This window comes from Oncorhynchus kisutch, linkage group LG23 (genome assembly GCF_002021735.2).
Source record: "Oncorhynchus kisutch isolate 150728-3 linkage group LG23, Okis_V2, whole genome shotgun sequence".
NCBI classification, from domain to species: domain Eukaryota; kingdom Metazoa; phylum Chordata; class Actinopteri; order Salmoniformes; family Salmonidae; genus Oncorhynchus; species Oncorhynchus kisutch.
The window spans coordinates 3590496-3607994 of NC_034196.2; the positions used below are offsets into that span (position 1 = coordinate 3590496).

The 17499-nt window shown below is 44.4% G+C and overlaps 1 protein-coding gene across 3 annotated transcripts in view; it reads right to left on the reverse strand.

Annotated features, from left to right (window-relative positions):
• arl15b (ADP-ribosylation factor-like 15b) overlaps positions 1-17499 on the reverse strand; it is a 69975-nt gene that overhangs the window by 32451 nt on the left and 20025 nt on the right. For all 3 annotated transcript variants that reach the window (XM_020457944.2, XM_020457942.2, XM_020457943.2), the window contains 2 exons: positions 6092-6236; positions 5741-5800 (listed from right to left, as the gene is read on the reverse strand). In XM_020457944.2, the coding sequence (XP_020313533.1) occupies positions 5741-5800; positions 6092-6236 (205 nt within the window). The remainder of the gene's footprint in view (positions 1-5740; positions 5801-6091; positions 6237-17499) is intronic.

Genomic DNA, 17499 nt, shown 5'->3' on the forward strand with positions numbered 1-17499 from the left:
AATCAATTAAATTTACCACAGGTGGACTCCAAGTTGTAGAAACATCTCAAGGGTGATCAATGGAAACAGGATGCACCTGATCTTAATTTGGAGTCTCATAGCAAAGGGTCTGAATACTTATGTAAATAAAAACCTGTTTTCGCTTTGTCATTATGGGGTGTTGTGTGTAGATTGTTGAGGAAAAACAGAAAATGTAATCCATGGTAGAATAAGGCTGTAGCGTAACCAAAATGTGAGAAAAGTCAAGGGGTCTGAACACTTTCTGAAAGCACAGCACTGCACACACACACTATTGGCCCTGGCTGCAGCATTCCTATCAAAGTTAACACTGTCAAAAACCATTCAAATAGTTTATTTCAGTGCCTGTCACATTTTTCTGAAACTAAACTGGCTTTTCAACCTCATACTTCCAGGGGATCATTCCACCTAATTCAATTGTACATTGATAATCCAGCAAATAAAAATGAATACCTATGAGTAATGGAGACCTCCAGCAAGAAAGGGTACAAATGAATACCTATGAGTAATGGAGACCTCCAGCAAGAAAGGGTACAAATGAATACCTATGAGTAATGGAGACCTCCAGCAAGAAAGGGTACAAATGAATACCTATGAGTAATGGAGACCTCCAGCAAGAAAGGGTACAAATGAATACCTATGAGTAATGGAGACCTCCAGCAAGAAAGGGTACAAATGAATACCTATGAGTAATGGAGACCTCCAGCAAGAAAGGGTACAAATGAATACCTATGAGTAATGGAGACCTCCAGCAAGAAAGGGTACAAATGAATACCTATGAGTAATGGAGACCTCCAGCAAGAAAGGGTACAAATGAATACCTATGAGTAATGGAGACCTCCAGCAAGAAAGGGTACAAATGAATACCTATGAGTAATGGAGACCTCCAGCAAGAAAGGGTACAAATGAATACCTATGAGTAATGGAGACCTCCAGCAAGAAAGGGTACAAATGAATACCTATGAGTAATGGAGACCTCCAGCAAGAAAGGGTACAAATGAATACCTATGAGTAATGGAGACCTCCAGCAAGAAAGGGTACAAATGAATACCTATGAGTAATGGAGACCTCCAGCAAGAAAGGGTACAAATGAATACCTATGAGTAATGGAGACCTCCAGCAAGAAAGGGTACAAATGAATACCTATGAGTAATGGAGACCTCCAGCAAGAAAGGGTACAAATGAATACCTATGAGTAATGGAGACCTCCAGCAAGAAAGGGTACAAATGAATACCTATGAGTAATGGAGACCTCCAGCAAGAAAGGGTACAAATGAATACCTATGAGTAATGGAGACCTCCAGCAAGAAAGGGTACAAATGAATACCTATGAGTAATGGAGACCTCCAGCAAGAAAGGGTACAAATGAATACCTATGAGTAATGGAGACCTCCAGCAAGAAAGGGTACAAATGAATACCTATGAGTAATGGAGACCTCCAGCAAGAAAGGGTACAAATGAATACCTATGAGTAATGGAGACCTCCAGCAAGAAAGGGTACAAATGAATACCTATGAGTAATGGAGACCTCCAGCAAGAAAGGGTACAAATGAATACCTATGAGTAATGGAGACCTCCAGCAAGAAAGGGTACAAATGAATACCTATGAGTAATGGAGACCTCCAGCAAGAAAGGGTAAAAATGCATCGAATTTCAACATCGTTTCAAATCGGAGCACGTCTGGAGTGCATTTTGCAAATGCTTCCACCCTCCTTTCATAAAATCTTTGCGGATATTGCATTATATATTCTTCAGACTTCAGGACTTCATGCCAACTTTTAGCCTTCTGCACTGCGCTGGGGGGCCGGTGGGGAAAACGACATGTCTGTCTAAATGAAGTGTGTTCAACACACAAAACCTGTGGCCCAATGACAACCTATTCCCTTTATAGTGCACTACTTTTGACCAGCGCCCAACAGGGGCCTGGTCAAAAGTAGTGCACTCTAAATGGAATAGTGTGCCAGTTGGGAGGCATCCCAAGATTCTCTTTAAAGCAGAAACAACTCAGAGAAGACATTAAAAGCAGTTTCCTATGCTGGCCACTCTACAGCACAGTTCAAATGAACCTTCTTCTTTTACAATGAACATATGGTTCCTTTTCTGCACAGCAATTTGGGGGTACAAAAATGTGGCCACCAAGGCTCACAAGGCAGGGCATGGCTTTGGTTAGCGTGAGTGACAGAGTGGTGGAATAGAACCAGAAACCCATAGGAAAAGGGTCAGTTGTGTCAGTTAAATTACTCTCCCTGAGTGTGGCTGGAAAAACAACCACTTATTTTTTTCTGAAATCTAAAGAGGAAGAGGAGGAGGAAGCCATGGTTGAACTCTTCCATCTTTGGGGCTATGGTAAAAGTGGACCTGACTGCAATTTGACCACGCCCACCATCATCGCTAGTAAAAAAGGTTCCTCATCTCGGTGGCAGTCCTTAGGGCATCAAATGGAGGAAACATTTCTGAAACAGGGAGGGACTACCTGGGCTTGTTTTCCTTTTCCATTGCAAACCACATTGAAACATTTCGTACAAAAAGGGCCCTAATGAACACGACCCAGGCTATTTTACGGTGAAACGCCGCCCCTGGTTACAAGTGTTTACAGGCGATTAGCCTACTACGACCCTGTGGGAATCCATGAACAACTCTACCCCTAAACACTTGACCAATATGCCTGCTCTAAAATGAAGTAATATTGCGTGGCAGTAGTATTATGAGCTGAAACAGCTTACAGATTGACTATTAAGTTTCAAAACACCTCCAATAATTGTGTGAGGGGGATGCGGGTTAGAGGGGAGGAAGGAAGGAAGTTAAGTCTCAACCAGGCCATATTATCAAGGACTAATGTATTGCTCAAGAACAGATGCTGAAAAATCTGCCAAGCATAAGAGCTAGGCTATCCATCACTATTGTAGCCCGGCCTGTTCAATTCTGCCTCCTCCTGGTTCTAGCTACAAAAACCAAAAGCGACTTCGGTGGTTGTGCTCCGAGGCTTTAGAGGAATTTACAACATGAATCTGAGGATGAATATCGAAACCAATGTTCAAACGTCATCCTGCTGAGTGATGTTTTACAGACTATTATAGCAACAAGTCTCCATTCATTCCTGTAACAATGTAGGTTATTGGCTATTGTGTTTATCTCACTCTCTACTTCGATGTAGCTTTAGTGTAACAAAAACATGACCACAAGCCAGTTTACCAGAAAACATATTGTGTTACAATCACGTGTGACAGTAACAGAAACCACACTTTCCACAAAATGGCATTACATCATGCTTGGTTTCTGAGGAAAATAAAGAGAGTGTGAGATAAGTGGTTTCAGATGCCTGGGCTACACACTAACTGACTGACTGCTACACACTGGTCTACTCTAAACCGGAGCATCTGGGCATTCAGAGCATCTTCCCGGAGCGATCTGCCAACCGACCAGGTAGACGGGCTCGAACTCAATTCCATCTTTCAACGATTCCTCACATTCTAGTTCCTCACCTTGTTCTCAACCTTATTGCCGAAGGTCCAACCAACTGGGCACAGACGTCAATTCAACATCTAATTCCACGTTCGTTTTCGTTGTTAATTGAATTGAAATGACGTAGAAACAACATTGAGTCAACCAGTGTGTTGCCAGTGGGAAGGTCCCCCCCCTTGTCACTTCTCCAAAGCATCATGGGGAAAGAAGGGAGGAGAGATGGCGCATATTAAAAGGCCAACGACAAAACATCGACAAGGTGGGCAACATCAACAACAACAAAAAAGTCAGAAAAATAGATTAAATAAATGAACAAAATGTATTTGGGTGTAAATATTGACCTAATAGCATCACGTCGATATGTTACATTTAGGAACGTCACAGGATTATCGCATCGCCGATTTCATGATGGGCATATGGCCTACTGTACACGTTTTTAACACACGTCCAAAATAACAATAAGAGCTGGCTAAAATAACGTACAGTAGCCTACATAGAAGGTTTTTTTTTTTTTTAAGTAGACGTCCTCTCAATGTTTTCTTGCTCCCAAACGTGATCTTTGAATAACCTAGGCGCAAGCGAGCTCATATAAGACAGGTAAATTACTAGTCCTGGCGCTGGGAAAAAAGGGCCGCCAACTATAACAGGTTGAAAGTGCAAACAAGCTTTTATATAGACTAAATCGTCATGCACAGAATTCATTTGATTCTCAACAAGTCATTTCGATGGAAACATACCTTGTGGGAAAATGTGCATATATTTTGTATACAGATTTTTTTAAGAACCCAAGAAAATCTGTTGCCAATTGGATGGAAACCTGGCTACAGACAGAGGTATCACACACACACACAGTATGGTGTCACCATCCCATTGATGGGAAACTGGCTTTGAACTCCTATCTCATCTCTCATAAACACAGACACACACACACACACACACAGACACACACATAGACAAACCAAAAACATCCCAGCCAGGGGGCAGACGAACCAACAACACTAAAACCCGTAGCAGACAGACAAGACTACAGTCATGGAGATAGAGAGTGAAACCCAAACAGAAACATTACAATACTGTTTGACCTGTTGACCTCCAAACACCCCACAGATAACCTAGAAAAACATTACAGTACTGTCTCCCGAACTACACCAGACACCCAATGATTCATTCTTTTAGTGATGGACTAAATGACAAAATAGACAGTGCCGACGAAATGGCTAAAAGCATCGTCGGCCATTATTCATTTACCGACAATTCTACATGTTGAATTACCACCATTCGTCGACGCCCAGCAGGTGATCTATTGCACAAGGCCCGGCATTCGTTATGGTGTGTCCTTAACATTTCAGCACACAAATGCTTTCTTTGGTCCCTAAAGAATAAGGGAGTAAGCCTATTACATTAAACTGATTAGAGGGTGCGGCGATCATTGTTATTTTCCCCCCAGGTTTACGAACTGTTACTCTGCACCTTGTCAACATTTTGGGGTGTGTGTCTCCAGCTTAACTGTAGGATGAGAGGCTGAATGTTCCCAACTTCAGGGTGCATCCCAAAATGACACCCTATCCCCCTATATTGTCCACCAGAGCCCTATGGGTCCTGGTCAAAAGTAGTGCCCTAAATAAGGAATAGGGTGCCATTTGGGATACAGTTTCAGAGAACAGCAGCTAGGTGATCCCTGTCTGGAAATAAGGGAGAGTCCCTGTCCACACCAATGATGTCATACAGCGCCCCCCCACCCCACCCCACCCCACCCACATCACAGAAAGGACTTACGCATTACTACCTCTCTGACACACAGTTGCACGCCCAGCGGGCGAGTGACATTTGAGGGGATGTGTTAGCTACTTCATTTGCGTGTTGTCTGTCTGACACGTTGCTTTCTGATGCCCAAGATCATCAGTTGAGAGATAACTATGACTCATCTTCACAGAGGATGTGTGTCATTCGAGGCCTCAATAACATTTACTATCTTAGGGGATTCTAACATTTAGCTAGCAAAGGAAAAGTTCCTTACCATTGTTTTAGGACCTTTAGGGTTTCCTATACGTTTAGATTTTGCAGATATTCTTGGACTGTGCACAGCTAGGGTCATGTTCAGTTGGCACGGAATGGGAGTCCCATTGACACTTGTCCAATAAGAAGACTCAATAAGTGCAACAACAAAAAAATTATTTGCCCACTGAACTACAAAACTTGAGTACCCTGACAACGGGACATTGTGTTCGCATCATGATGGAAAGTAGGTGAAAATAAATACCTCCGAGCTCTTTCACGTTCAGAATGGCATTCTGGAATGGAACAGCTTTGATGCTGAAACCTAGAAAGGAGAATTAAATGTAAGGCTTCACACAGGAAGACGTGGCAGACATTGCTTAAAAAGAGGCAAGAGAAAGTACATGTATAAGTGCTGGAAAATACTCATATCGTGCTCTTTTCTGCAGGTAGGGAATAGGTCCCGAAAGCTCACCACTTAACTACGGACACTAAATTAATTCAATGCATAGGATACTTGACTGCTCTACTGCAAAAAAAAAACTTTATGCAGAGTAAAGAGAACTGTACAAGGAGCATTTGGACTGTGACTTCATCAGGTGGAGTCGAACCTCACCCGTGGTTGGCCCAATGTTGTCTGTGGCTTCACTGCAGAGTCTTGACAGTAGGCTGGTCTTCCCAGAGCCTGTGAGTCCAATACACACCAGGTCATACTCTGGTCTGGGAGGGGGCTGTCCTTTACAGCAGAGTGTCCTGAAACACTGGAGGTAGGAGGGAGAGGGGGACAGAGAGAGAGAAAGAGAGAAAAGAGGTGATCGAGAGCGGGGGGAGAAGAGGGACGGAGAGAGAGAAAGAGAGAGAAAAGAGGTGATCGAGAGCGGGGGGAGAAGAGGGACGGAGAGAAGGGACACAGAGTCAGAGGACAGTCGTGAGAGGTGTGATGGCCAGCGCTAGTGCACAGCGAGTCCGTGTTTTGGCGTTTGGACACTGCACCCACGTCACCCACTGATCGACTCTGTGACACTACTGACGTCTGCTCTGTCACTGAGCACGCCACTCGCCACTCTGGAGACGCCGGGCAGGATCACATCTGTTAACGCCATCTGTTTCCAGCCAAAGATACTGTAAGATTTGGAGAGGAAAAAACACTGTGTCCTCTCTCTCTCTCTCCAATTTCATTTCAATTGAGATGTGCTCAGCCACACGACATGTCCTTTGAACTCACATAACCACTGTGATATAAGGAAACTTTGAGTCGTAAATAGCCTATAGAATGCACACTACAGGCACCCTGTGCATAGTAAGAGTGGACACATTGATACTTGTGTAGGGGCCCAGGATGTTGTGAGTGAAGTAAACCTCAAGATGTGGTATGCAACATGGTCAAGGGACTGAGGGACTGCTACTCCGTCAACACGGAAGATCAAAGAGAAAGGGGGGCCTCCTATTGAAATAGAAGCCAGGGACGCTGGCCACGGTCTCACGCACGCGCACAGAGCATACACAGGGACAGTAAGGGCCCCGATAGAGGTGATGTCATGTTTCTTCCTACACAACAAGCAAAATCGTCCTCCAGTCTCCGGTTTGTTCAGTATAAACAGATCCCAGGTCCCTCACCTTTCTCTGGGTGCTGATAAAGGACATGACATGGGTCAGACTCTGTAGATTTACTGTGGACTCTCCGCAGGGTCTCTCAGCAGACAACGCAGGTCAAACACAGAAACCCAAACCAGAAGCATGCTCTGCTCTGTAAAAAAACGGCAGCCCCACTGACCTCCTTTTTGTGCTACGAGATAAGACAAGGCAAACCTTTCATGATGCACAGATGCTGCACCAGATAAGCACGTGCATCACTGGTACATACCCACTTACAGACCTGCGTGTCTACCAGAGTCTGAAATAACAACTTAAAATGTAACATAACATATACAGGAAAGGATTAAAAAGTAGGTCAGGTTGAGATTTTGAAAGTCTACATCAGTATATGATTGATAACAACACAGGGACAGTGTAATCAATGCTCCGTAACTGTTGGCTACCATTACAAGGGACGAGACTGCGCTCTGGTGGAGATTATAGGAACTGCGCCAACCTACACTGAACATATGGGAGATTCTCTTTTGGGTAAAAGACCGTTCTCTGTCTGGTCTCCTCCATCCTCTCTCCTCCATAACCCAGAACCCTATAAGTGGTTGAGGAGTGTGTCAATTCGTTAGTAGGCTTTATGCATGAGTGTCGTCCCCGTTATGAGCACTTGCAAACGTAAAATTTGGCTAATGATGCGCGAGTGGAGAACGACCGTTTCATTTCAAGTGCGTTTCCATTCACATCAACTCTCCTCGATTATCTTTGAACTTTTTCAGGAGGCGAGGGAGGTCAGAGTGGAGGAGAGAGGGCGAGAGTGAGAGGGCGAGAGTGAGCAAATCTAATTGATGAAAGGCCAAACGCTCATTCTCTCACATCACTATTATGAGATATGGTTATGGCAGGATCAGTCTGGAATAGAATATCTAAAAGAAAAAAGAAACATCTGAAAGAGATGGCAGGCTCATGTAGTATACATAAATATACCTAATCAAAAGGTTGAAAATAATACCATTTTCAGAAATACTAAAGAATGATGATCCTCAACTACCCCAAATAAAATGTTCAGCTTGTGAATTACACTGAACAAAAAATGTACAGTGCTTTCGGAAAGTATTCAGACCCCTTGACTTTTCCCACATTTTGTTACGTTACAGCCTTATTCTACCATGGATTAAATTCATGTTTTTCCTCAACAATCTACACACAACACCCAATAATGACAAAGCGAAAACAGGTTTTTATTTACATAAGTATTCAGACCCCAGAGTCGAAATTGAACTCAGGTGCATCCTGTATCCGTTGATCATCCTTGAGATGTTTCTACAACGTGATTGGAGTCCACCTGTGGTAAATTCAATTGTTTGGACATCATTTGGAAAGGCACACGCCTGTCTATATAAGGCAGTACATGTCAGAGCAAAAACAAAGGCATGAGGTCGGAACTGTCCGTAGAGCGCTGAGACAGGATTGTGTCAAGGCACAGATCTGGGGAAGGGTACCAAAACATGTCTGCAGCATTGAAGGTCCCCAAGAACACAGTGGCCTCCATCATTCTTAAATGGAAGATGTTTGGAACCACCAAGACTCTTCCTAGAGCTAGGCGCCCGACCAAACTGAGCAATCGGGAGAGAAGGGCCTAGGTCAGGGAGGTGACCAAGAACCTGATGGTCATTCTGACAGAGCCCTAGAGTTCCTCTGTGGAGATGAGAGAACCTTCCAGGACAACCATCTCTGCAGCACTCCACCAATCAGGCCTTTGTGGTAGAGTGGCCAGACAGAAGCCACTCCTCAGTAAAAAGGCACATGACAGCCCTCTTGGAGTTTGCCAAAAGGCACCGAAAGACTCCCAGACCATGAGAAACCAGATTTTCTGGTCTGATGAAATCAAGATTGAACTCTTTGGCCTGAATGCCAAGAGTCAGGTCTGGAGGAAACCTGGCATCATCCCTACGGTGAAGCATGGTGGTGGAAGAATCAGGCTTTGGTGATGTTTTTCAGCAGCAGGGACTGGGAGACTAGTCAGGATCAAGGCAAAGATGAACAGAGTAAAGTACAGAAAGATCCTTGATGAAATCCTGTTACGCTCTGGAGCAGGTTAACGACCCTAAGCACATAGCAAAGACAACACAGGAGTGGCTTCGGACAAGTCTCTGAATGTCCTTGAGTGGACTAGCCAGAGCCCAGACTTGAACCCGATCGAAAATCTCCGGAGAGACCTGAAGAAAATAGCTTTGCAGCAACGCTCCCCATTCAACCTGAGAGAGCTTAAGAGGATCTGCAGAGAAAAATGGAAGAAACTCCGCCAATACAGGTGTGACAAGCTTGTAGCATCATACACAAGAAGACTCAATGCTGTAATCGCAGCCAACAGTGGTACAAGAAAGTACTGAGTAAAGGGTCTGAATACTTATGTAAATGTGATAGTACAGATATGCATATGTTGGTCACAGATATCTTTACAAACAAAAAGTTGGGGCATGGATCAGAAAACCAGTCAGTATCTGGTGTGACCCTTTGCCTCATGCAGCGAGACACCTCCTTCGCATTAAAGTTGATCAGGCTGTTGATTGTAGCCTGTGGAATGTTGTCCCACTCTTCAATGGCTGTGCGAAGTTGCTGGATATTGGTGGGAACTGGAACACGCTGTCGTATACGTCAATGCAGGAGAATACTTTATCATGCTGAAACATGAGGTGAATGAATGGGCCGGCCTCAGGACCTCATCACGATATCTCTGACCATTCAAATTCCCATCGATAAAATGCAATTGTGTTCATTGTCCGTATCATATGCCTGCCCATACCATAACCCCACTGCCACCATGGGGCACTCTGTTCACAATGTTAACATCAGCAAACTGCTCACCCACATGACGCCATACACGCTGTCTGCCATCTGCCCAGTACAGTTGAAACTGGTATTCATCCATGAAGAGCACGTCTCCAGCTTGCCATTGAAGGTGAGCATTTGCCCACGGAAGTAGGTTACGATGCCAAACTGCAGTCAGGTTTAAGACACTGGTGAGGACGGCGAGCACGCAGACGGGCGTCCCTGAGACAGTTTCAGCAGAAATTATTCAGTTGTGCAAACCCACAATTTCATGAGCCGTCTGGTTGGCTGGTCTCAGAACATCCCGCAGGTAAATAAGCCGGTCCTGGGCTGGCGTAGTTACATATGGTCTGCTAATGTGAGGCTGGTTGAACGTACTGCCAAATTCTCTAAAACGATGGAGGCGGCTTATGGTAGAGAAATGAACATTCAATTATCTGGCAACAGCTCTGGTGGACATTCCTACAGTCAGCATGCCAATTGCACGCTCCCTCAAAACTTGAGACATCTGTGGCATTGAGTTGTGACAAAACTGCACATCCTTTTATTGTCCCCGGCACAAATCAGCTTTTTGTGCGTATAGAACATTTCAGGGATCTTTTATTTCAGCTCATGAAACATGGGACCAACATTTTACATGTTGTGTTTATATTTTTGTTCAGTGTAGTTTATTATTTCAACTCCAACACCAGGTGGCATGTGCCAGCAAGTTATTCCATTACTGAGAATTTCAAGATCAGATGACAAAGCTCTAGCAGTCCTATAACAGACAGGCAAGTCTAAGAACAAACAGACAACTTGACTAGTTTGTTTGTAGTTGGGCTCCCGTGGGTTGTGGGGGTTTTAGGAGCATGAACAACAGGTTGAACCAGCTGATCTAAGCCAATGAGTCATACCTGAGGAAGTCCTTGCAGACCCCTACTACGGGCTTGCTATAAGAGGTGGTCAGGAGCAACAAGACACACCCACACTAACATAAACATAAACTGAGTGTACAAAACATTAGGAACATGCTTTTTCCATGACAGACTGACCAAGGTAATCCAGGTGAAAGATATTAGACAATTGAGTCATGGATTGTGTATGTGTGCCATTCAGAAGGTGAATGTGCAAGACAAAATATTTCAGTGCCTTTGAATGGTGTATGGTAGTAGGTGCCAGGCGTACCGGTTTGAGTGTGTCAAGAACAAAATCAAATCAAATCAAATTTTATTTGTCACATACACATGGTTAGCAGATGTTAATGCGAGTGTAGCGAAATGCTTGTGCTTCTAGTTCCGACAATGCAGTAATAACGAACAAGTAATCTAACTAACAATTCCAAAAAAACTACTGTCTTATACACAGTGTAAGGGGATAAGGAATATGTACATAAGGATATATGAATGAGTGATGGTACAAAGCAGCATAGGCAAGATACAGTAGATGATATCGAGTACAGTATAACATATGAGATGAGTATGTAAACAAAGTGGCATAGTTAAAGTGGCTAGTGATACATGTATTACATAAGGATGCAGTCGATGATATAGAGTACAGTATATACATATGCATATGAGATGAATAATGTAGGGTAAGTAACATTATATAAGGTAGCATTGTTTAAAGTGGCTAGTGATATATTTACATAATTTCCCATCAATTCCCATTATTAAAGTGGCTGGAGTAGAGTCAGTGTCGTTGACAGTGTGTTGGCAGTAGCCACTCAATGTTAGTGGTGGCTGTTTAACAGTCTGATGGCCTTGAGATAGAAGCTGTTTTTCAGTCTCTCGGTCCCAGCTTTGATGCACCTGTACTGACCTCGCCTTCTGGATGACAGCGGGGTGAACAGGCAGTGGCTCGGGTGGTTGATGTCCTTGATGATCTTTATGGCCTTCCTGTAGCATCGGGTGGTGTAGGTGTCCTGGAGGGCAGGTAGTTTGCCCCCGGTGATGCGTTGTGCAGACCTCACTACCCTCTGGATAGCCTTACGGTTGAGGGCGGTGCAGTTGCCATACCAGGCGGTGATACACCCCGCCAGGATGCTCTCGATTGTGCATCTGTAGAAGTTTGTGAGTGCTTTTGGTGACAAGCCGAATTTCTTCAGCCTCCTGAGGTTGAAGAGGCGCTGCTGCGCCTTCTTCACGATGCTGTCTGTGTGAGTGGACCAATTCAGTTTGTCTGTGATGTGTATGCCAAGGAACTTAAAACTTGCTACCCTCTCCACTACTGTTCCATCGATGTGGATAGGGGGGTGTTCCCTCTGCTGTTTCCTGAAGTCCACAATCATCTCCTTAGTTTTGTTGACGTTGAGTGTGAGGTTATTTTCCTGACACCACACTCCGAGGGCCCTCACCTCCTCCCTGTAGGCCGTCTCGTCGTTGTTGGTAATCAAGCCTACCACTGTTGTGTCGTCCGCAAACTTGATGATTGAGTTGGAGGCGTGCGTGGCCACGCAGTCGTGGGTAAACAGGGAGTACAGGAGAGGGCTCAGAACGCACCCTTGTGGGGCCCCAGTGTTGTGGATCAGAGGGGTGGAGATGTTGTTGCCTACCCTCACCACCTGGGGGCGGCCCGTCAGGAAGTCCAGTACCCAGTTGCACAGGGCGGGGTCGAGACCCAGGGTCTCGAGCTTGATGACGAGCTTGGAGGGTACTATGGTGTTGAATGCCGAGCTGTAGTCGATGAACAGCATTCTCACATAGGTATTCCTCTTGTCCAGATGGGTTAGGGCAGTGTGTAGTGTGGTTGAGATTGCATCGTCTGTGGACCTATTTGGGCGGTAAGCATATTGGAGTGGGTCTAGGGTGTCAGGTAGGGTGGAGGTGATATGGTCCTTGACTAGTCTCTCAAAGCACTTCATGATGACGGATGTGAGTGCTAGTGATATAGTCGTTTAGCTCAGTTACCTTAGCTTTCTTGGGAACAGGAACAATGGTGGCCCTCTTGAAGCATGTGGGAACAGCAGACTGGTATAGGGATTGATTGAATATGTCCGTAAACACACCGGCCAGCTGGTCTGCGCATGCTCTGAGGGCGCGGCTGGGGATGCCGTCTGGGCCTGCAGCCTTGCGAGGGTTAACACGTTTAAATGTCTTGCTCACCTCGGCTGCAGTGAAGGAGAGACCGCATGTTTTCGTTGCAGGCCGTGTCAGTGGCACAGTATTGTCCTCAAAGCGGGCAAAAAAGTTATTTAGTCTGCCTGGGAGCAAGACATCCTGGTCCGTGACTGGGCTGGATTTCTTCCTGTAGTCCGTGATTGACTGTAGACCCTGCCACATGCCTCTTGTGTCTGAGCCGTTGAATTGAGATTCTACTTTGTCTCTGTACTGGCGCTTAGCTTGTTTGATAGCCTTGCGGAGGGAATAGCTGCACTGTTTGTATTCGGTCATGTTACCAGACACCTTGCCCTGATTAAAAGCAGTGGTTCGCGCTTTCAGTTTCACACGAATGCTGCCATCAATCCACGGTTTCTGGTTAGGGAATGTTTTAATCGTTGCTATGGGAACGACATCTTCAACGCACGTTCTAATGAACTCGCACACCGAATTCGTCAATGTTGTTATCTGACGCAATACGAAACATCTCCCAGTCCACGTGATGGAAGCAGTCTTGGAGTGTGGAGTCAGCTTGGTCGGACCAGCGTTGGACAGACCTCAGCGTGGGAGCCTCTTGTTTTAGTTTCTGTCTGTAGGCAGGGATCAACAAAATGGAGTCGTGGTCAGCTTTTCCGAAAGGGGGGCGGGGCAGGGCCTTATATGCGTCGCGGAAGTTAGAGTAACAATGATCCAAGGTCTTTCCACCCCTGGTTGTGCAATCGATATGCTGATAAAATTTAGGGAGTCTTGTTTTCAGATTAGCCTTGTTAAAATCCCCAGCTACAATGAATGCAGCCTCCGGATAAATTGTTTCCAGTTTGCAGAGTTAAATAAAGTTCGTTCAGAGCCATCGATGTGTCTGCTTGGGGGGGGATATATACGGCTGTGATTATAATCGAAGAGAATTCTCTTGGCAGATAATGCGGTCTACATTTAATTGTGAGGAATTCTAAAATCAGGTGAACAGAAGGATTTGAGTTCCTGTATGTTTCTTTCATCACACCATGTCACGTTGGCCATAAGGCATACGCCCCCACCCCTCTTCTTACCAGAAAGATGTTTGTTTCTGTCGGCGCGATGCGTGGAGAAACCCGTTGGCTGCACCACTTCGGATAGCGTCTCTCCGGTGAGCCACGTTTCCGTGAAGCAAAGAACATTACAGTCTCTGATGTCCCTCTGGAATGCTACCCTTGCTCGGATTTCATCAACCTTGTTGTCAAGAGACTGGACATTGGCAAGAAGAATGCTAGGGAGTGGTGCACGGTGTGCCCGTCTCCAGAGTCTGACCAGAAGACCACCTCGTTTCCCTCTCTTTCGGAGTCGTTTTTTTGGGTCGCTGCATAGGATCCGCTCCGTTGTACTGTTTGTAAGGCAGAACACAGGATCCGCGTCGCGAAAAACATATTCTTGGTCGTACTGATGGTGAGTTGACGCTGATCTTATATTCAGTAGTTCTTCTCGACTGTATGTAATGAAACCTAAGATGACCTGGGGTACTAATGTAAGAAATAACACGTAAAAAAACAAAAAAAACTGCATAGTTTCCTAGGAACGCGAAGCGAGGCGGCCATCTCTGTCGGCGCCGGAAGTCACCCTGCAACGCTGTTGGGTTTTTCACACTCAACACGTTCCTGTGTCTGTCAAGAATGGTCAACCACCGAAAAGGACATCCAGCCAATGTGGTTACCTAGGTGATGAACCACATGCATTGAGTCCACAGTACTACACAACAACAAAGGCTGCCTTAATCGTGTAATAATAGACGTTGTGTAGGCTGCTTGCTGTGACCGGAGAGATTTCTCTGGCCTATTCTTAGCCGACTGAAAATATCCCAGAAAGAAGGAAATTGAGGCGTGTGAGATTGCTTCCATGTCATCGGAGCGGATGACACCAGGCTTTGTTAAGGAAGCATTTTTACCTCCTCACTGACAGAAAAATGCTGCCTTGAGGACACACAGGGTCCAGGAAAGACTCCCTTGCCAGACTCATGGCACACCCACCCCCTGAGTGTCAAAGGCATAATGGCTGTGGGAAAAGCCTGGTCCATGACAAACTTAGTAAAGTGTAGGTAGGGGCAAAGCCCTCTTCAAAACTTAACAATCAACATCAAAATAGGCCTAGTGCTTAAAATCTTTTTTAAATATATATATATCCTGTATGTTCCATAGACTGAAGCACAATCAACTGTAGGTAGGGACTGGGCCGAGCTCACTCTCCAACCCTTCACAATCAACATCAAAATAGGTCATAAAATCTTTTCAAACAATGACATTGCATTTTTTCAAAGGGAAACTTCACAGCTAGACAATCTGGGGTGTTGTTCCAGTCTCCCTACATAATTATGAATGATGAGAGGGCGTTTCAGACATTAATATGCACAATAGCTGTATTTTTGAATTTTCGTGCCGGGAGAGTTCAACCAATGATGTCATTGGTTGATTGAGATTGCTGTCTGATCTAAAAATGAATGGAGTCATGTATTGTATCAATTTTTGTGGCCTTTGTTTCGCCGATCACGCGAGTAGATATGGCTGTCCTTGTCCAATAGAGCCATTGGATTTGTCTCAATGATGTTCCTCTCTGCCAGGACATTGCAGGATATCTAGGTTAACTCATTTTCCCTGGCTTTGTAAAGACTACAGCCTGAAGGGAGCCATACATCCTTGTTCCCACCCTCGAAGGCAGGCTTTTCAAAACAGGGGTTAAAAACTACCCATCCTATCCCATGCCCCCAATTGCTGTAAACTTAAGAAATCAATGCCATGGAAACACAAAAAATGTGAAGAATGGACTTTATCCTTCTGTTATTAAAATATTGACACCTTGTTAGTCAGCATCAACCTGACTGAATACAAGCGGCTGTGGGTCACATTCTCTGAATGTGGAAAATACCTTTGTCAGATATACACAATAACTGTAATGCCTCATCTTAGTATGTAAAGGTTTGTTTTTGCTTTGTGTTGATAGTAAAGATGATAGGTAAAGAAGATGATCAAGGAGGGCAATTCCACGGTAACAGAATGAGGCGGACTCATTTTTCACTATAAAAGTACGCCAAACAAAAACCATTGATTGTAAGTTAAACAAATCATACAATTCTATGAACAAGGACTACTTTTAAGAATTTACACTGAAAGTTTTTTTTAAACACACACAAAAAATACATATTTATTCAAAGTGCAGATGTAAAGTTTGGTGACAGAATGACGGTAAAAAGCTCCCTCAGTTTTCCAAAAACTCTTAAATATCTACTCTGAACTAGATGGTAATTTTACAAGTAAAGTTGTGGGGCTTGCTAAAGCTTTTTAAAATAATTTTTGTGGTAGTGGAAGAAGTAAAACAAAAAGTTGTACTAATAATTATATTACTAGAATAGTGAAATCATTTCATATGCCCATCCCTAGTCAGCAGTGGTCTTTAGTTTATCAGTAGTAGTGGTCAGTAGTTGTGTGGTTGTGGTTAGTAGTTGTAATTTGTAGTCAGTAGTTTGGTTGTGGTCAGAAGCTTAGGTCAGTGGTTGTGTGGTCAGTAGTTATAGTGATTTAATGTGTGGTCAGTAGTTGTGTGGTCAGCAGTTGTGTGGTTGTGGTCAGAAGTTGTGTGGTTGTGGTCAGTATTTTTGGACAGTAGTTGTGTTTGTCGTCAGTAGTTGTGGTCAGTAATTGTGTGGTCAATATTTGTGTGGTTGTGGTCGGTGGTTGTGGTCAATAGTTGTGGTCAGTGGTTGAAGTGAAGAGTTGTGTGGTCAGTAGTTGTGTGGGCAGTAGTTGTGTGCTTGTTGTCAGTAGTTGTGTGATTGTGGTCAGTAGTTGTGGTCTGTGGTTGTGTTATGGTAAGTAGTTGCGTTATTGTGGTTAGTAGTTGTGTGGTTGTGGTCAGTAATTGCGGTCAGTAGTTGTGTTAAGTAATTGTAGTCACTCTTCACCCTGGTCATAATTTTTGCCCTCTGCGTCTGAGTATACATAGCAACAGCTCCGTTTGGGCTGCTCAATGATGACAGGGAGAGCCGTTAGCTGGCGTTATCTAGCCATGTTGTCACTCTAAACTCCAACAAACAGCGGTTACCTTTTTATTCCTAAATTTGCTCTATCCAATCAGAGGCATACAGCTCACCATTCCTCTTTACAGACAGGCAAACTAGCCAGTTGAGCTATTTAGCGCAATGAACGTGATTCTGAGGAGGAGGACGAAGCTAGTGAGCATTAGAAATCGACTCTTTATCATTCCAGGTCGTCCAGACAGGGGAAGCATTAGAAATCTTAGCGCTAGCTGTTCGGTTCGAAAACAGATTCACAAATCATGGGAATTTGTCGAGACATGAAGAAGTTCTCCCTCCGAGTCAAGTTGATAGGCAACAACAGTTTTTCTATTCAACTAAAGAAATACTGCACTCTGACCCACACAACTTATTTGTTGTTAGACAAAGCAAGGAAGTTGTTAGACAAAGCAAGGAAAGTCAGAGTGATTAGAGGGACAATATAGTGGTGATTATCAGTTCGGTAGGCTACTAATGATCATCAGTGGCATCAGA